Source organism: Haemaphysalis longicornis, unplaced genomic scaffold, assembly GCF_048455015.1.
Source record: "Haemaphysalis longicornis isolate Haplotype H1 unplaced genomic scaffold, Haemaphysalis longicornis Haplotype H1 scaffold_7, whole genome shotgun sequence".
NCBI classification, from domain to species: Eukaryota; Metazoa; Arthropoda; class Arachnida; order Ixodida; family Ixodidae; genus Haemaphysalis; species Haemaphysalis longicornis.
This window is the reverse complement of record NW_027526422.1, coordinates 178897226-178917952: the sequence shown is the minus strand read 5'-3', so window position 1 is coordinate 178917952 and position 20727 is coordinate 178897226. Positions and strand designations below refer to the sequence as shown.

At 50.3% G+C, this 20727-nt stretch overlaps 1 protein-coding gene across 1 annotated transcript; it reads left to right on the top strand.

Moving 5' to 3' along the window:
* Window positions 1-18825: 18825 nt before the first annotated feature.
* LOC144146687 (endothelin-converting enzyme 1-like) lies at window positions 18826-20460 on the top strand. The gene is made up of 2 exons (XM_077678615.1): window positions 18826-19739; window positions 20100-20460. The coding sequence occupies exons 1-2, from the start codon at window positions 18826-18828 to the stop codon at window positions 20458-20460; spliced, it is 1275 nt and encodes a 424-aa protein (XP_077534741.1).
* The last annotated feature ends 267 nt before the right edge of the window (window positions 20461-20727 follow it).

The window sequence follows — 20727 nt, the reverse complement described above, 5'->3', positions numbered from 1 at the left end:
AGTTGTATGGGCTTCATGGAACTTACTGAGTTTATTACCCTCCAGAAACTAACAAAATAGAGCCGCGTTCATTGCGGCACGAATGTTGTCGGGGCGCAGTTTTCGCTTCTCGGTCGATTGACGACGCGTCGTGCGACCAGTCAGGCGACCGGTTTTGTTGGCGTCTTCGGTCGGCGAGTCAGTCACACTACGGCGACTTTCCATCGGCCTACGTGTTTGTGTCGCCGTCGGCGTGGTGTGACAACGCGGTCGACGCGGTCTGGCAATTCGTCAGTTGGCCGATGTTTTAACGACTCGTCGGCTTGTCGGCGTCGCGTTGGTCGCGTCGTCGTCGCCGTCGTATCGGTATAGTGTGTCGATACGACCAAGCGACCGAACAAACTGTGGTAACTGGAGTTCACGTTCACGTCGCTCGAGTCGCTAGCGTTGTATGACGTCACAAACTTTGCTGCACTGGCAATTCACCGACGTCATGGTTAGTGGCGCTAGCGATGGGTCCCGATTTCCAGAAGAGCATTTAGGTAATTTTTAGAAGCGAATTAAAATATATATTAAGCGCTTGCTGTACCCAGCACTTCGTGTTGAGGGTCGTTGCATGCAGAGGAAGCCTACAGCAGGCTTTTTACAGACTTAAAATTTGGTGGCACAACACCTTTAAGTCGGGCGAGTAGGGTGGCACCCGGGAATGAGTACATCGGCGCGTAGGACACGAGATATCGTTAAGGAGGGTGAAGTGAGCATCGCTGAAGTAGTCAAGTAGCACCCGTCCGCGTGCGCTTGTGGTAGCATAACCCCAGTCGCAATGAGGGGCATTAAAGTCCCCGGCCACAAGTATGGGACAGGCAGCGTGGGAATGCCGTAGAGATGTCAACCAGCCCAATCTTAGACGAGGCGCCCGCCCGCTATGTGGACGTACGTAGCATGACACCAAGATTATTGCGGACTTGGGCAGTTGTACTTTCACCGCAACCACTTCTTGCCATTCTGTACACCACTCGTCTAGGGGGATCTGTGTATGCGGGTAAGCCGTGAGCACATAGAATGCGGCTTTGCCTGGCGGAGATCCATTGGAGCCACAACGCCGATCACGTATGGATGGCGTAGCGTAAGCCGTGAAATTTGGGAGGCGAGGTAGAGAGTTTGTCTCTTGTAGTAGGAAGGCCCACGCTCGCAGTTTGCCTAGGCGAACACATTCCCGAAGCTCCCCAATCTTTGCTGTGAGTCCGCGACATTGGACTATATATTGTGGCACAGGCATAGTGAAATGAGATTTCACTTAGTTGGACTGCTAACACTGACACCAAGTTCTGCAGCTGCTGCACCATGAACTGTAGAAGCTCATGGTGTGTGAAAGCAGAAGGGACAGGCTTTGGTGGGGTCATGCTTGATGGGGCGAAACGGGGCTGACTCGACCGGTCTTGTTTCGGTGGAGGCTGACGGGACGGTCGATGAATTAAGCGGGCACGGCGCTGTGTGAGCTTAGTCACCTCAGTTTGCAGCAACGCCAACTGCTGGTCTATCTCTTCGAGCTCTTCTGTATCCGAAGACAATTGTACAGTTTGACTGTGCTGTTTCTTCCGGTGGCGGGAGCCACGGAGTACATCCCGGTACGACGGCTGGTAGTAATCCAAAGGCTCCAGAGCGTCTTCTACTACTACTTCCTCGCTTTCCTCCGCCAAACAGCAGAAGCGATTGGACAGAAGAATATCGTTGGGCTTAGACTGGCGTCGGAACGCGCGTCGCTTAGCGCGAGTAGCTTTGCACTTAGTATGGCACTTTTTGTCCATGATGTCATGGTCATCCGTGCGACACAGACCGCATTGAAACTTGACTTGCGGTGAGACGGACGACGACGCAGCCAGTGCCTCTGATGCCGAAGAAGCCGGTGGTTCCGAGGCCGTTGTCAGTGGTGGTTCTGTGACAGGGAATGGGCACGACTTGCTCATGTGTCCCTGACGGAAGCATTGAAAGCAATGAACCACTCCGGCCTTGTATGGACGTGGGCGAAGAACGCAGCCATTGTAGAAAAGACGATCCGGTGGCTCTAACGGGCAGCGAAGAGTTACGAGACCCGTGCGGCCAGCTCCCATGTAGCGGACAAGAAGAACCTGGTGCGTGGAGCACCGGATACTGGCTTGCAGGTCTACAGGATTCTCTCCGGGGTCTACTCCCGAAACAACATAGCGTCGGATGTCAGTACCGAACAGCAGGTACGCTTGTATGGGTAGTTGTTTTTCAGCCGACAGAAGAATATGGTCCAGTGCGCACAGTCGCTGGACAGCCTCAAGAGACGACACCCAGACAGACACTGTTGGTTCGGTTATGGTATGCGTAGCCAGCAAATCCGGGTGTTCCTAGGCATCCGTCGAGCGCCTGCTTCAGTGTCTTTGTCGGAAGAGAGAGGATGTTGAATCGCTCTCGAGGTGTGATGGCAACTTTGTACACCGAGGGACTCTGCCCATTGGTTGTAGGGCCCTGGGAAGTGGCGGCGGCTGTACAGGATGAAGTAGCTGTCGTTGTTGTCTTCCGTCCATCAGTCCCTTGCAGGGATGTGTTTGCGACAGATGTACAAGCCCGTTTGGCCGCAGGCGAGGGTGAAACCTCAGTCGTAACTTGGGCCGCACCTTTGTCCGATGGCCGTTTCGATAAAGTAGAGGGGTCAGCCGGGGGTAGCGGGAACGGTAGCGTTACCTCCATTGGCAGCGGGTCGTCCAGTGCCGGGTTTGAAGCGACGTCAGAAGCGGCGAGCGTCGTCCCAGGTTGAGTGGATTGCGCTACGCAGAGCTTTTCCGACATGCGTGACATAGGTGCGCGGCGTCGCACCCGCCCGTGATTGAGGGACAGGGTGGTTAGGCCTAGCGGCCGGTGGGCGGGATCCGATGCAGAGGAAAACCCCCAGGGGTCATCCTTTTGCTTGCCGTCGGACCGTGAAGGGGCCAGAGATGTCCCAGCGTCGTTACAGATCAATGGAGGTGAAAAACCAGCCGAAAAACACGAGTTCAGGCGAAAACAACGAGAAGAGGAAGAACACAAACGAACCGCTCCTTCTTCTTCGTCTTCTGCTTCAATCACTAAGCTGCCACTGCGCGACACAAGCGTAGGCACCGCAACAATTCGGCAAGTGAATCACTAAGCTCACTTGCCGAATTGTTGCGGTGCCTACGCTTGTGTCGCGCAGTGGTGTAGCCCCGAGCTAGCACATCAGGATGTCTAGGCTCCGCTGTCTCACCCTTCGAAAGACTCTCCTCTCCGTTTTCTTTCTGCCGACGAACGTCCGGGCTACGGCGGCGGCGTCCACCGCTCTAGCCCGGCCGTAGCCGACGCTGCTGCGTTCCGGACACCGCCCCCGCGAATTCCAAGTAACGGCTGACAGAATCTCTCGTTTCACTCTTTGTAGAGCCACGTGTGTGAATACAAGTGACGTCGCATAGGCAATTGTTGTTGGTTTCGTTCAAAGCTTTGCTTTTCAACCACCTTCACAGCGTAGATTGGAGCCAATTTTTTCGTCCCCCTCTCTTCGTCCCCGTCTTATTCAGCGCTATTATTTTGTTAAAACGTCGCTGTTCAAGTAGTTAAACTACTCTCTTCTTGGTGAAGCGCCTCTCCTATATGAGTGAATACTTAGGTACGCCCGGTTCAAGGAGTGCAGAAGGCAACTCCATGTGATATTGAGTGTGCGTGCTGCATGCATGTGTTTTTATTTGTTCTCGTTTGTATTCCAGCAACGGGGGTGAGTAGGGAGGAGGGGTGCTTAAAATTCTCATCCTTACATTTCTATTAACACTTTGCAGGTATTCTTACGAGGTGAGGTGAACCTCGTGCAGTGCACTGTGAAATCCTCATTTATTTATTCACGAAAGCTTTATGATTATGTTTCTTCAAAAACTATCCCCGGTGAATGCTCAGTGGAAAGCGTTGCGTAGCTGAGCTTCCGGTGTCCAACGGTAGCGGTTATTTTTTCTGATGAAGATGAAACATTGAAACACCTATCTGCATGAAATTTCGCGGCACGTTGAAGGGAATGAAAAGTGGTTTTAAGACGTATTAAGAACCCGGTAAGTCAGCTAATCCCTATTGTAAGTTCGAACTGTCTGATCAGTCAATCGCATGCTGCAGCGATGGCAATAAAAACTTGTTTGGCAACTGAAGTGATGGTTTGGCAACCATCTCTCCGTGGACAGCAGCACCCTCCAACCTCGTTGCCCAACTGGGCAAGACGATCTCGTAACCACAAAACCGGTTACCCACGAAAAAAAATTACGGGGTATGCTTATAAATTTGTAGTGATGTGAAGGCGAAAGCCTATTTGGATCTTCCATTGAACCTTCTGTCGAACTTTGTGGCCGCGCCCATGACCACTTGACCAGCCCTTCCGCCGGTTCCGTCCCGCTCGCAAGCCATCGCCAGGAGCCGTTGAAATTTACGGCCGCGTCTGTCACCATCTCTCCGTGGACAGCAGAACCCTCCAACCTCGTTGCCCAACTGGGCAAGACGATCTCGTCGTGGGCAACCCTTCTTGACCACCTGCTCACCAACCACGGGGAGATCGCTTGAGCGCTTGAGCGCGGACACGGGCTGCGAAATAAATGTTTACTCTCTCTCTCTCTCCCACTTTTCGTTCGCTATCCATCGCGGGGAACATCCTGTTCACTCCCGTTGGTACCTGCACCTCTCATGGTATTGCACTGCCTAACAAAGTGTACTGTTGGGCGAGTTGGTAGTTCATTTAAACAGAACATAGCTACAGCGCAAATAGAAACAAGGACACAGAAAGGCTTGACTTCCGACAAGGTCATTTGGAAGTCATCCCGTCATCTTCCTGTGTTCTTGTTTCTATTCGCGTTGTATCTATTTTTTAATGAAATACCAACTCGCCCAACAGTACAGTTTGTTAAGCTTTATTTATAGTTATTCGGGCTCTTTTTGTTGTTTAACCTTGCACACTTCAATGTCAGTTGGAAGTCAGCGCTCATCGGCTTTAGGTGGGACGCAAATTACCCCGAGTGCGGCGAATTCTCAGATGGTTGTTCAATTTCCATTGTGGGAAATGCCGCGCTAGCTTCCTCTAGGATGAAAAAGTGACGTACGTGCTCGTCTTGACGATCGCGCGTGTTCGGTAAAACATGGGAAAATAAAGTTGCAAGGTGTTCCGACCGGTAATGTGGGGTCGGGCATTCCCGGCCGCATAATTTTTGGTGCCGTGAAACCCGGGAAAAGACGGATATCTAGCGCCTCACCATAGACAAGTTACACCGACAGCCAGTCTGCAAGCCCCCTCACCGTCTGCGCACGAGTTCCGGCCATTGACCAGTTCCAATTGCAAGCAAGGGCGCAACATTTAGCGAACTGGACATGAAAATCATCGAGCAGCTCGAACGCGACGAAATATAGCGAGATTACTTCAAGGCTTCGAAGTACCAAGAAAATGTGTGCCTTCCCCTCAACAGGTTGCGCTATGCTTCAAACGTCCCGAAGGCGCCCGGGATGGGAGCTAGCATCAACGCACTTCAGCCCATCCAGAAGACCCCTCTCACTGCGGCTCACGCAGAGCTACCTTGGAAGTTGCCCTGACGAAGCTGGAGGTTTCCACTTTAACCGGTTCCCTCCCTTTCCTTATGTTGTGACCGCGAATTGAGGGTTGACAGCGTTGAGATTTGTGTGAAGGAGAAAAGCGCGTTGGAGGTTATGAGGTTGATAATGCCTAGAGGGGTCCGACCACGGATGACATCCACCGCGCATTATCAACAACTAATGGTCGAACTGTTCTGAGTGTATGGGTAACAGTTATTTGGTTTTTAAGAGCGAAGCTTTCCTCGGTCGAGTCTTTCACGGCACGAAATGTGGTAACATGGTCGCAGCGATGAGGAGGGGGCATAGCCTAGTGAGGAGCAGATCATATGCGAAGTAGACATGAATCAATTGAAAGAATACTGGAACGAGACTCTGACCGAGACAAGACCAGAACTCCCGCTGGCGTAGTTTCATGCCAGGAGCGCGCGAGCACTGAAAAGGCGGGAAATTTGAATTGCATGGGGTGGTAACAGTGAGCGGATAACGGCGGTACAGCCCACTATGGCGAATCACTGCTCTGCACTTCCATGAACTTTTACATTGAGTGGAACGGCGTTAAATGTTTTTTTGTCGTGTTCCACTGCTCGCGGCTGCCCCTCCACTCTAGCAATTTTTTTAACCTCCTTGGCGCGGTGTCAAGGGGATAGAAAGGAGCCCCGGACAGGAAGACCGTTTGTAGGCGAGACAAAAGAAATTCTATTCCGGCAGAACTAAGCGAGACCCCGTGTCGTCTGCTCCCACGCGGCCCCGCCGCTTATCCCGCTATGTCCCTCCGGCCACACTTACTCATTGAAGAACTCTGGCTCGGGCTGTCGCCAGAAGGGTTGCATGGCACGGGATACAATTGAACCCCTTGCAACACAGGTGCATACACAGATCAGTGCAAGTGGTGCGGCGAAGCAGCCGCCACGCTCCCACACGTGGTAGGGCGTGTCCCAGCTAATCAGGGTGGGTGAGCGCATTACAACACACGAGCAATGGGAGGCCGTGCTGCTTAGCTCCCAACCCGACGTCTAGACAGCAGTGGTCCAGCTGGCGGAAGACGCCGCCAGGGCCTGTGGGTTCCTGACCGCCGTCTGATGGGACGAGGGGCACACAGCCACTCCCAAACAGGGAGTCCGTCTGAACAGCGACGAAAATAAAGTTTTTTATCATTATGATCATCATCAGAAGGGCGGCGCTAGATCCAGTGTAGCCGCTGGAGCTGCTGCTACAGCGTGAGTCCTACACTGACGACATCATCGTCGGCTTAACCAGCGTCGCTATCATTGTTATCGGCAGGTTCGCATGAGAACACGCTTGGCACCTGTCCTGATGCGGCACCCGGCTCCACGTTGCTCGTTCTCACCCTGGTGGCACAGCTCTCGACGCAAATAAACGTGGTCTCCATCACGCTAAGGCTACGTTCATACTACCGACGCAAAAGCCATATCGTGATGTGTGGACGTAAAAGAAACGGCGTGTCACGCAGTTTGATTGGCTGAGACGGGCAATGACGTCCTTCTGTAAAGTTATTACTACAGTTGCGGCAACAGTATGAACCCGGCCTAGCTCGTCGACTGCCTACACCTCCATGCGTGGCCCGAGAAAAGAGGGGAACACGTGAGAGGAGGACGGTTATGTGGCAGGGGCGACAAAGGACTATTGTTTTCTGACGACATTTGCAGCGACGCGAGCAGATGGGCGGCTAATTTTTACGCAGTTGGGACTGTTGTGTACTTCTCGTGTGTTTCTAGTTGCTACAGGAAGGACTTGTGGGGATGGTTTTAAAAAACCTGATCAAAAATCATTTGGTCATTCTGTCAATCATCAAGAATTCGTGAAGATATTCTTCCCCTCCCTCCAAAACTTGATCCTAAGCCCGATGCACACGCCTTTGAAATGCAGAGCATTTCAGTAACTCACGATGTCACCCGCGTTGGCGTCCGTAGTCCGCACCGCACCCCTCCCTACTATATAAAAAAAAGAAATACTATCCGGCGCCAGGTTTCGATCCCTCGACCCTGCGGGCGGAACGCAATGTAACCACTGCGCCACAAAGCCGACACAGAATGCAAGGCTATGAACGCGCCTTATATCGTTGACTCATTCAAATTACTGCTGACGAGCGCTCTCTCGTCAGCAGTTGCCACAAGCGCAACAACATTAACGTAACGCAAACTACTTAACGTCGTGCGCCCCCGGAAATGCTCTGCATTTGATCGTGCCCCTCGCGAGGGGGATATTTGAATGCGTCTTCCTACTGGCCAGTACACTCGTCGCCATCTGTCGGATGTTGTGGGAACCCTTTTCCTGCGTAGGAAGTCCGAAACGAGCGTTTTCTCGCATGTCCTTCGTATTATACGCGCCAACTGTGTTTAGAATTTTGCCTGAGTGTCTCGTTTGCTCGCGTTATCAGCGGCATTCGCTGCCTCTGGCTTCTTCTGTTGCACCCCGATATCGGCACTTCCACGCCGCCATTCCATTTTCTGCCCGAACTGTCTGCAGACTCGATTCTACAACGCCTACAAGCGGTGGCGGGAGTCACGAGGTCCGTGGAAGCTGAGGCAGCTGGCAGGCGGCGAGCCACGCTTCGACTTGTCTTTTCTATGGCGATGTCGCCAGCGCTGGCGAGGCAGCTCTCTCCTCTCCATAAAGCAGCTATATTTGCGCGTTCTCTTCCCCCTGCCGTTCTGGGCTCTTCCATCAGTCGCTCTGTTGAGAGGACTACGCGAAAAGGTTTCGCCGACATGGCCCGTCAGTTGCTCACGCAATTACATCTTCTTTTTTTTTTTTTTTTGTAATGATGTCGCAAAATCCTTGTCCTCCCCCTTTTCTATACCCGTCTCTCGGTATCCACACTATCACCATGGTGCTCATGTTAGTTATGGGAAGGACTTGAACCGCACGAATTAATTTTCTTGTTCGGGTCAAATTTCGCTGCTTTGAAGCTGTGTTTAGCTGCGTCAAACAGCTAAAATAAGCGCCTAAATTAGGTATTCCTTAACCCAACAGAGCGGTGTTGTATACAAAGGGTATGTGTCTATCGCTATCTATACGATGTCGTAAGTTATAGCCTCCCTCAGCTGCCAGAATTGCGCTCATTAAGATGTTATAATTTTTCCTTCCCCAAAATAGAAATGGTGAATGCAGCGCGAACGAGACGTTGGTCGATAGGTACATCTGCATGCTGTATACCTCTTGAGGGTTCCGGCAAAAAATCACTAACCACCTATGCTTCCCGAATACTTCCCGAACGTGAGAGCCACAAACAACTAGAAGCTCTAGCCACACTGATCCGAGGTAGAAAGAAGTTAACACGTACATAGTTTTTGGACGTCAAGTTTCCATCCAAAAACTACATTTATCATCATCACTAGCTTCGGTCTCCGCACGAGCCGCTATTAGAGCGTGCTAAAGAAGAAGCAGTATTCGGCCAAACGCCGCGCCATTTTGCACCGAGTAGAAATGAAGGGCGGAACGCAAATTAGCGACGGGAATCCCCTCGAGAAGCAGTCCCAGCTCAGCCGTTCCTACGGAACCAGCGGGAACGAAGAGCGTTCGACTTCATCCCCAACTGACCGTAACCCCGACAGCGCCCCTGGAATACCTGCGAGCGGCGTGGCCACACGTCCGAGAACAATTGGCTCCAGTAGCGCAGGCTCAATTTCTGGCAAGCGTTCAGGCAAACGTTACAGCGGGGAGGACCGCCAACCCAACGTTGGTGTCCTTCAGCCGGACCCTGCATCTCGGCAGAAGCGTCCTGGTGAAAGCGAGCCCTCCGCCGGAGCATCGGATGCTCCGATAACTACCCCACCCGAGGCAGGCAGTACACCGGAATCGACCGTTCGCAGGAGGAAAAAATCAAAGCGACGCCGCCACGGCCCCCCCGCCACGGATGGGAAAAGCGAGACGTCCTCTGCCCCACGCAAGAGCACTTCGAGACGTCAAAGTCGGACTGGCCGTGTAGCAACTGCGGAAAATGAAGCGCCACCATCGGAAGCAGCCGTGACCACCGCCTCAAGCGCAACTGCTGAAGGGCGTTCAACGAAATCCGGCCGCGCCGCGCGACATAAACACGCTGTCGCTGGGCCGGAGTTCAACTCAACCTTCACACGAGCTGATGGCGGATCCTCCGACGAAATCCATCCAAGACGGGCTCCGAGACGCCGCTCTACCCAGGGCTTCCAGAGCTCAAGTGAGACCTCGCAGCGCCTTAGCAAGGCGTCGCGTGTGAAGAGCCAGGCCCGAGTGACCCTTAAAGACGGCGCGGTCCTCAACTCACCGGCCTCCAAGGCATCTGATCCGGCAGCCCTGAGCCGTCCTCTGAAAGAAGCCTCGCTGAATCACTCCCGTGAGGCACAAGCTAGCCGGGTGAGCATCGAGGATCTCAAAGGCCTAGTGAAAACTCCACGCCCGGTGAGTCACACGTGCACTGGTGGACCTTGAACTTAGAGTTTCTAGTTATTCTAGAAAATGTAGTCGTACTCTGTGTTGGCTGACTTGCTAAATTAAGCCTTGATTGTTGCCAGCAATATTAACCCGTTCAGAAGCCAGTGCTTCGGATAGATATCGCATTCATAGAGTTCATGTACTGCGAATAGCAGAGATAAAAATATAATGCTTCTGACACTAAACATGTTTATCGCGTATAACTAACAGCGTTAAACCTCACTTTCCCCGACGATTCCTTCATTTTAATGCATCATTGTTATTTCTATGCAAACGACCATAGCCTATGCGGACTGTGTGGACGCTTTCTCTCTAACAATTTTACTGACCCCGGTCATAAGAGCGCATTTTCTAAAATGAACTCGCATGATAGTTACACTTTTAAAAACTATTTTGGCTCATTGACAGCATCTTATCCGGTATGTATCGGTAGGCATGAGGATGCTTTTGCCGCTTAATAAATGCGGATGTTATTTTTTTATGATGCAGCACTCGTGCTTCGACGAGAAAGTTTCTGAATATTTTACAGTTACGCGGTAGCGTCGATGCGAACAATTTTTACTACCACAAATTTCCAAGCAACCACACTAGCTTGGTTTTACGTAATCAAGAAATTTAGATTTCAGCAGTCCTCCTCATGCAGTTTTGAAAGCTATTGCCCGATTTACATTTTAACATTAACTGCAACAGTCCAGCGTATACGAATACGCGTACATCGAATGTTGCAACGATGGTGGTGATGGCTGTTTGGTTTATTAAACTGAACACATTTTTAATAATGCAAATGCTTTTCTTTTAACTACTGCTGCTCGTGTAGCATCTGATTGGAAGCGCATAAATTAATTTATGCAGCTATTTTACACTCACTCAGTCAGTAAATACAAGCTCATTCTTGGTTGTCCATATTTACTGCAAATTCAGACGTCTACCAACGATAAATATTCAACCCGCATTTGCTGCAAATGTCGTCGAAAGATGCTAGTTCCTGCCCCCTGTGCCATGTAAATGCCTCTCCCTTATCCACTTCCCCACCCTCTCATGCTCTTCCCACCTCTCTCGATACCCCCACGATAAACAGGGAGGAGATTTGGTAAAGTCCACTCAATTTCTCCGAAGATGAACCTGATGATCAGAGCTACTCAATAATACAGTTGTGAAACGCCGCCTCAGAATCCGGGCGGCGCTAGCCCCCCTGCTCCATGGAAGCTGAGGGGAAAGTCGACGCGCGCGGCACCTAGGAGATAGAAACTGAAATTCGCTAGACTATTATTATTCAATTTTTTTTTTGTAAAATAAAGCTTGGTTTTTAAATTAGAATACATTAATTAGGTGAAATTTACTTGTGCTTCTTCAGCTTTTCTTTTTATGACTTACGGCAGCGGCCGCAAGCACTTGAGTACTACTTCAACGTCCTGCCGACAGAGGACAGGCTAGTCAACTTGCCCCGTGCTTGCCCCGGCGCAGGGGGGCAACCAAAGACCGGCTTTTGATACATGTGGCCTATGCGGAGTTATGCAACTGTGTATATCCAGTAACTCTGCCTGATGATGATGATGACGATTATGATTATGATTATGATTAAAGGCCCTCCATCTGTATCGGGACGTCGATTGTCCGCAGCCGACTTGCCTGTTTGTATTAACGGCGGAGCTGTTTATGCCGAGCAATATCAGTCAGTCGCAACAAAAAACCTCGAACTGTGAGGGAAAGTAGCCAGGAGGCAAATGGAGCGCCGGAGCAGGTGTTGGGAGTGCGCGCCTCAATAACAAAATGTGGTGAGGGAGGTCCCGGGAATCGAACCCGGTAGCTTCACGTTGTGAAACCGGCAACCTAACCAATGGCCCACCCCAAAGACTAGAGGGGTACGGGGTTAGCAGCGAAGTGGAACAAAACAGGTGCAGCCAATTGGAAAGGGAAAAAATTGGCCACGTATCTGTTCCTTTCGTTGCAACTGTCGACGAAAGACGATAGTCTTTCTCAAAATTTGCCAAGTAAATGTCTCCCTTCTCTTTCCCGCTCAGTTCTAATGCTGTTGCTCCCCCGTCTCGCTCCTCCCAAGGTAAACGCGCTAGCGGTTTGCTCAAGTCAATTTAAATTTACCGCGTTCCACTGCTCCACGCCGAATGCCCCGACGCCAGCTCTGCCGTACGGCGGAGACGCGCGCGAATCGCGGCCACCCTACTTACTCCACGTGTGTCCCAACAGGAACGTGAAAGCAATCTCGTGGAACCTTTCGTTACTGTTGCCTTTTGATTTCTTTAAAATGGCTCTAGGGAAACCGCGGGAGGACGCTTTTGTATTTTTCTAGACGTGTCTTTCATTACATCAACCATCAACCGCGTATTTTTAATAAATAAAACGCTGCGAATATCTCTTATGTATTGATGTCTTGCTCCAGATAAGCGTAATATTTTGTTTTCCCTCAGCAATGCTGACATGTATGAACATTGCCACCAGACTTAAATTTGGCTGTGGGTATATAAACGTATTGTGCAGCATCTGCTTCACTTGGGCCGGGAGGCTTAATCGAGGGACAGACAGGAAGACATACAGACCGATAAATTTTCGCGTTCAAGTAGCCCAAGAAAGACTATCGTCTTGAAAAAACTGGGCGAGCTCCACTAACGTGAAACCTGGGTAGGGGGCGAAGCATGCAGTGTATAAGTGTATCATGCGGTTTGGAAGGTAGGATGAAGTGTATAGTGCGGTTTCTATGTTCAGCGCTCGGCGTCTTAGGTCTTGGCCCCTTGGCGTTTTTGCCCACGGAGATGAAACAGTTGGGGGGTGGAGGTATACAGCTCCACTGTAATATTCCCGTGTCTTTGCAGCCCGAAGCGTTCTAGCGCTAGGTGTTGGAAAGCGAGAGTCCCGGTGTTCTTTTAGTACGCGTTACAGCCCAAGGAGATGAAACGTTCTAGCGCGAGGCGTTGGAAAATGAGTGTCCCGGTGTGTTTCTTGAGTACGCATTACATTCTGGCTCGAGGGTTTGGAAAACGAGTGTCCCGGTGTTTCACTGACTACATGAGACGCCGACAGCCCTAGCTGTTGGCGTCTCATGTAGTCTTCACGTAGTCGTAATCAAACCTGAGTCCCGCGCGTTATGAAACCCGCGTCCATCCGACCGGTCTATCTATCACTGCATTCCGGGCCCACAGAATTTCCTTTGTGTTCTAGCGCAGGCGTTGGCTTTGGACTTGGCCGCAGGTTCTAGCGCGTGCTAACGCGGTCCATTTTTGGAGAGATGTGAAAGCCGGCTGACGAAACGATGCGGGCCTACCGATGTCCGACGAAGGAAGAGGGCGGCCAGCTCTGCTGTTTCTCCAGCCTTGCACCAGTATTGCAAACTGCGCCAATTTTTTTAACACGAAAGTGTTTTATTCTGGGATTCACGAAGATATCACTTACGTCATATCCGTCACGGAAGTGACGCCAGTACAACGAAGCAAGCGGCCTGTAAAGGGTGCACCCCAGCACACAGGGTCTTCTTACGGGGAAGCAACCTTTAGTACTAAAGGGTACGTTATACTTCGGGTTGTTCGTTTTCGGGTTTTATATTTTAACACGAAAGTGTTTTGTGCTGGGATACACCAAGATTTCACTGAAGTCATATGAAAGGACGCCAGTACACCTTTGCCGAAGCGACCCTCCAGCAGGACCTCGCTCGCCAAGGACACCCACAACACAGCCGCCGACCCGCAAATCATGATCAGCTGCAGATTTCGCTGCACATTTCACTTTCGTGTTTTACCGATTCCTATGACAGAGAAATCGACCACGGTTTTTTTACGTATTTTCCCCAATTTGAACTAACCTGATGCATTTGCCAACCCCCTATCTCCCCCCTTACCCCCTCCCTCCCGGTTCTAAACTCCGCCCCCTTTTTCTACCCTTGCACACCGGTCCCTTCCACCCCCACTGTTTTAAATTCTCATCCATTTGATACTTAGGCCAAGTTGTGACCCCGGATCCCAAGCATGAGGCAGAGATAATTCGAAGGATACGAATAGAGTGGAGTGCATACGGCAGGCATTTTCAGATAATGAATGGCAGCCTACCATTGTCCCTGAAGAAGAAAGTGTATGACAGCTGCATCTTACCGGTAGTCACCTACGGGGCAGAAACTTGGAGGCTCGCTAAGAGGGTTTAACTTAAATTAAGGACGACTCAGCGAGCAATGGAACGGAAGATAGTAGGTGTAACATTAAGGGACAAGAAGAGAGCGGAGTGGGTCAGGGAACAAACCCGTGTTCAGGACATATTAGTAGAAATTAAGAAGAAATGGACGTGGGCATGGCATGTAATGCGAAGGCAAGATAAGCGTTGGTCATTAAGGGTAACAGAGTGGATCCCTAGAGAAGGCAAGCCTGGCAGGGCGTGGCAGAAAGTTAGATGGGCAGATGAGATGAAGAAGTTTGCGGGGACTAATTGGTCGCAGTTAGCACAGGACCGGGGTAATTGGCGACTAATGGGACAGGCCTTTGCCCTGCAGTGGGTGTAGGTAGGCTGGTGGTGATGATGATGGAGTTTAGTCTTATTGGCAGCCATTCTGTTAAACGTACGGTCCACCTGTTGTCCCAGATGCTCGTGACGTGACCCGCCCACGTCCATTGTCTTCGCTTTATTTGAGGTAGAATGTCTTCCACCTGAGTCTGTTCCCTAAACCACGCAGCTGTTTTCTTATCCCTAAGCGTTACCCTTAGCATTCTTCTTTCCACAGCCCCTTGGGCCGATCTAAGTTTCCTTTCAAGTCACTTAGTGAGGTCCCGAAATTTCTACCTCGTACTTCCCTAATGTAAAAATGCACTGGTTATATACCAGCCTTTTGAGTGACATAGGAAGCTTGCTATTCCGAACATATAAATCCCTACCAAGGGCAGCCCACCCCTGGCTTATTCTGCGGGTAATATTTTTTTCGTAAGCCATAACGTCTATCTGAGGCAAGTCATAGGTGCTTATTCCAAGCATTAAAAGGAAATAACCCACACGTGAAGACATATACAGCAAAATGTGCCTTCATGACTTCATTTTTTGGTTGCAGCAACGGACATGAGCGCCCCTATCTGAAGCACGTGTCGCTAATATACACACTAATATTTTCCTCAACTGCTGTTGAGGAAACTAATATAAGTGACAAGTGACGCAGGTGCGATGGGTTGGCAAGTGGAAATTTATATTTTAGGGGTGACGCACCTTAAGGCCGAGGCTTGTCCGGCGTCCGGCGTCCATGCTCACGGCACAGCACCGTGTAAATCGAAACATCTGTCAACGAAGAACGCAATAAAAGGTTCACAAAAGGTTAGAGAGGGAGGGAGAGATAAAGTGCTCCTGGAGAGCCGTGCTGCGCATGCGGGATGAGCATTGGGTTGAATTGGATTGGGTTGGATTGAATTTGGATTAGATTGGATTGGATTAGATTGTATTGAATTGTTTTGGATTGGAAGTCGATTTAGCAGCAGTGAGTACTCTCACTGGTGATTTACGGTGAGAACGATCCTGAGTGCTTCGCCCACCCGTCGTGATTCACTTCGTGGAGATTCGTGATTTTTTTCTGCCAAACATTTGTATCCGGCATTTGTGTTATAAAACCCGTTTACATAATTACATAGTTAAATATATAACTCAAACAGCAGCACAATCATCAAAATGTAGCTCAAACACCAGGGTACTTAACTTACAGCTTAACTTTCGCCTCTCCCTTTTCACACAGCGATCATTCTGAACTCGAAACACTCACGCATCATGTGTCTAAAAAATGGCCGCGTATCTGCTCGTTTCGTTGCAAATGTCAACAAAAGACGATAGTCTTTCGTCGACATTTGCCAAGTAAATGCCTCCCTTCGCTTTCCCGCTCACCTCTCGTGCTGTTTAGTCTACAGGTTTACTCAAGTCAATTTAAATTTACCGCCTTTCCCTGCTCCAGGCGGGGTGCTTCGATGCCAGCGATGCCATACGGCGTAGACGCGCGTGAATCGAGGCGCCGTACTTCAACGTTTATAGAACCACGTTGCCCTACTCCAGGTGCGTTCCAAGCGGCACGTGGAACCCATCTAGTGGAACCTTTTGTTAATGTTGCCGTTTGATTACTTAAAATGAGACAGCACGCGACAGAGTGAATGCAGTGAATGTAGTATTTAATTTTCTATCGCAAATATCAAGCATCCATGAATTCCAAAAACGGAACACTGCAAATATCACTTATGTATTAATTCTCTGCCTCATATTTCCGTAATTTTTTTGTTCTTGTTCAACAATGTTGACAAGTATGAGCATTGCAACCTGTCTTAAACATTTAGATTTGGCTGTTGGTAAATAAGAATATTGCACCGCCTGTGTTTCACTCTGGCCGGGTACAGCTGAATCGAGTCACAGACGAGCCTCTGCTTGACAGCGTGGGGCGTAACACCGTCAGCGTGGTGTCCTCAATGCGCGGACAAAATGAAATTTTGCGACACGCAATCTTTCAGTGTTCTGCAGCAAGGGCATTTAGGACGCTGATGTCTAGGATGCATTTAAAGTACGCCTTGGGGAGCGCACAAAATCGCGCGATGCCCTAGTGACGTTTCTGTTATGTGTGGGGGGCCCTGGTTGTATGGAGGCGTCGTGGTGTCGCGGCACTCCGGTCCCGTCCTCACAAGCCCAATGCTGCTGCGCATGCGCGTGCGCCTGTTCGAACACCTGGTAGCGGAGCTGGCCACGCTGTGGGAGAGGCGTTCCTCCTGCGTTGGTCGTGCCGCTTCATCAAGGTGAACAGCGCACATTTGGAAATTCGAATTGTAGAGTATTATCCCTGCAACCATGCTACAAACAAGATGGCCTTGTAACCAGACTAAAACCCGATACATAGTTATCTGCAGTGTTCACTTTACCTTGTGCGTATTTTTATATATGACTGTAGCACCGGTACTAACATTTGCGGTGTTTCGACCCTGAAGTTACTGTTCCCGTTTGTCGAAAACTTGACTTTCCACTCTGTGTTGTATCCTGCGTGGTACAAGTAGTAGTACGCCGTCTTCTCGTGAAAGCGCACGTTTTTTCCCGTGTCCGTCTCGGTGTTCACAACAAGCGCAACTTGCCTTCCAAAGTTACAACTTGTATGTAGGTTAGCAGCAGCCATTTCTGGATTGTTGTTTTTGTGTTTCCCTTTTGTCATGTGTATTTTTTACCTGACGCATACCTTCATTGAGGCATGTTATGTATCTGCTTCGATGGACAAATAAACGTCTTTACAGACAGACCGACACACAGACAGACATACAGAAGTAGCCCAAGAAAGAGTATCGTCTTTAAAATCTGGCGTCGATTTTTTTTCAATGCCACCACAAATGGCCGGTGTCAGAAACAGATAACTACGTCAAAGAGTACGCATTCGCGGCAGTTCTTTTTCAGTGAGACAAACAAAGCACATAATGCCTTGGGGAACGTTGGTACATTTCGGTTAAGGGGACAACGAACCCGGCCTACGTGGTTCAGCACAAATAGCTACCCCGACGCCGCTGCTTCTTTGCGGTTCTGGCTGCATAAATGAGTGCTATTACGTGCGCCTTTAAGCACACAACGGCACAGCCAATGGAGTAGAGGAGCACGCGGCTGCACGTCCATACAACAGGTGCAATCTACGCACAGGAAATGCTGAATTTTTAATAGTGTGAATTGTTGCCAGTCGGTCTGTCAATGTAATTCCCTCCTTGTCCCGTGTTAGACGGTGTTTCTACGTCAGATCTGCCGCCAGTTTCTAACACCTAAGCGGTCTAGAAAACACAAATACTCCTAGAGCGCAGGTGAAACGTTGGCTAGAAATGTATATATGGGCACCAACAGGCAAAAACAGGAAAGCGAGGACATAAACGCAAGGTCGGCGCAGAAGTAAAGCAGGTATTGACGTGTATCGCCATTAAACGCCATTCACATTCCGCATGCCAAGAACATAAGCACATGATTTTTTGTTTTAGTGGATCACGCACGTGTGGATTTACTTACTGCAATTTAATAGTCCCTCTCCTTTCTTCTATGAAGGACGGTGCTTCTTCAAGGCCGACGTCAGACAAAGATGACGCAAAAACTGGAAGCCCGCAACCTCCCATCCGCTTTATTGTGGCCGCCATCGTCGTGTCTTCTTGCGTGATACTCGCGATACGAACACTGAAGGGGCAGCAACCAACGGAGTCATACTGCAATTCCCCCGACTGCCTTCGTCACGCTGAGATACTGACCGCGGCGCTCAACCGCAGCTTAGATCCTTGCCATGACTTCCAAGCTTACGTATGCAGCGCCTGGAAGCCGCCCACAGGCTACCTACAGAACTCCCATTCAGCCATGGAAGACCTGCTGAAATCCTGGTTCCCGGCATTCCACGACATCCTCCTCAGAGGCCACCGTATCTTAGAAGTCGCACGCAAGCCGCTGGCGATGTACGAGTATTGCATGGGTGACCATTCCAAATACGGTTCCAATCCTAAGAGATTTGGGGATATCCTCACAAAACTCGGGCTCGCCTGGCCAGACATCAACCAAAGCCACCAAAATATCAGCGCCTTTTATGTACTTTTCACCTTGAAATTCAAATGGAATGTGCCACTTCTATTCGACGTAAAGGTCCTCCGGCTGAATTACGCGCCAAGATGGCGCTTCACGGTGGTTCCATCCTCGCTGATACCCGTCGAGCTAAAACACCAACGATCTGTAGCAAGAAGCAACCGCTACAAATACTGGAGGTCATTCTACGACATTCTGCCCGACAATGCAAGTCAGCCTCCAATCAGTGACTCGGATATTGACACCATCATCAACACCGAAGCTGAAATACTGAGTAACCTTTCTGCGTCTATGGCACGCCAAGCTGCTCAGCCCCTTTTGGTGAAGCTAGCCCAGATCGGAGTTTACACACCATCCATCACGTCGAATGAGTGGCTGAGCGCCCTGAGGCAGGTTAAGTTTGACCCTGACGTGAGCAGCGATGATCAGGTGTTACTCACGGATAAAAGATTTTACCGGACGTTCGGACGCACGCTTCAGAAGTACACGAACGAGCAGCTGCTGATGTTCATCGCCTGGTCCTTCGTGCAGCTCTACGCTCCTACGGCTGACTACAGGCTGCTGACGGCTCGCTATGGGGACGACGACGCCCTGAAGCTCTACCGGCCCTTCTTCTGTGCGCGCTTTGTGGAGTCCGCTTACGGCCTCCTGGTGTTAGTGGTCAGCTCACTATCGCGCTTCAGGCCAGACGAACGAGCATTTGTCAACACCGGCTTCAATAACTTGGTGCAAACAGCTGCCATTAAGGTCAACGAGTCAATTTGGCTTGATGTCCAAAGCCGCCGCACAGCCGCAACGAAAATCAGTTCTGCGGTTCTTCACTTGTGGCCCCCGGACCGTTACTTAAACAACGACGAGCTCGATCGCTTATATAACAGCTTCCCCAGTAACGCAACATCGTTTTTCGAGCACTGGGTTGCCTCCACGGAGAGCCTCACAGCCGTGTCCCAGTCCCAAGTGGATGCCGATGTTCTCGACTACCCGGGGAATTACGCCCTGCCCTATCTGCGCTTTGATCGGCCGACGGGCACTCTCAACGTGGCGGTTGGTGCCGTCACCCACCCGCTCTACTACGGCAACGGGACCAGCGCTATGTTTTACGGGGGCCTCGGCTTCTCCATGTCGCTACAATTGGTGAAATCCCTGGATCGCTATGGCCTGCAGTGGCACCCGAATGGCACCTTCGGGGGCTCGATTTTTAACAGGTAACTTAATTGACTAGAATATTCTCGTCACTGAGACGAACTCCTTCTTTTGTTAGAAACGACAAATGTGAGAGACAAAGTACAAGACTGAACGATAACGAGATGAGAATATTTGCGTCAGCAAAACCAATATTTCCGTGATTGCGGTATTTTCCTGATTTCGAAATGTAGCATTCGTTTCCACTTAACGGTTTCCAAATTTCTACCTCGCACACAGGAACGCACAGTTCACTATTCGACGAACATTTGATGCAGGATGATTTATTCTGTTTCGACCGCCTCACATAAGAACCGAAAGAGTTTCGTTCTCGTGTTGTTGAAGCTTCGTGTGTGTGTTCACAACCATTCGCAAACACGCAGTGCTTCCATGGAAACTTACAAGAGCCGGGACAGCTGCCTGGACTACGATCAAGGCCAATCACAGGCAGAGAACAGAAGCCTGTTCCCCGAGATTCCTGCTCTCGAAGTCGCCTACGCTGCCTACCTCGACGCAGTCCGGAATAGCGGCGGCGTTCCGCAGGGCATCGCTCCCGGATTGTCTGGAGAGCAGGTCTTCTTCTCCACACTGTGCTACATGACCTGCTCATTGACTGACGACCACGGATTTGGGCAGGCCGACTGCAATAAGGCTGTTCGTAACTTCCCCGCGTTCGCCCAGGCTTTTCAGTGCCCCAGCGGATCCGCAATGAACCCCGAGAGGAAATGTTCCTTCTTCGACTAAACCGCAAGTGTTTTACGGCAGTGTTTGAACAAGCTTTGGCATATGCGAAACCGCCGTGCCCGAAGAAGATAGGTGAACCGTGCTGATTCACAAACTGATTTTACCCCTCTGTAGAAGTGAGCGAACAAAAGTTTTAACTATATGTAACGCATTGGTTGGCACGCGACATGTAATCTCCACGCTGCGTTTTTGTTACTTTCGTCTTTCTCTTGGTCATTTGTTTTACCACGTTTCGTACAGTTATTTTGAATTATAATTTATTCTGTT

Excerpts from the sequence above, each read along its gene's own strand:
- LOC144146687 (XM_077678615.1), top strand. The coding sequence starts at position 18,826 with ATGGCACGCCAAGCTGCTCAGCCCCTTTTGGTGAAGCTAGCCCAGATC. Across the intron at positions 19,740-20,099 it reads GGGGGCTCGATTTTTAACAG|TGCTTCCATGGAAACTTACA; the intron begins GTAACTTAATTG and ends GCAAACACGCAG.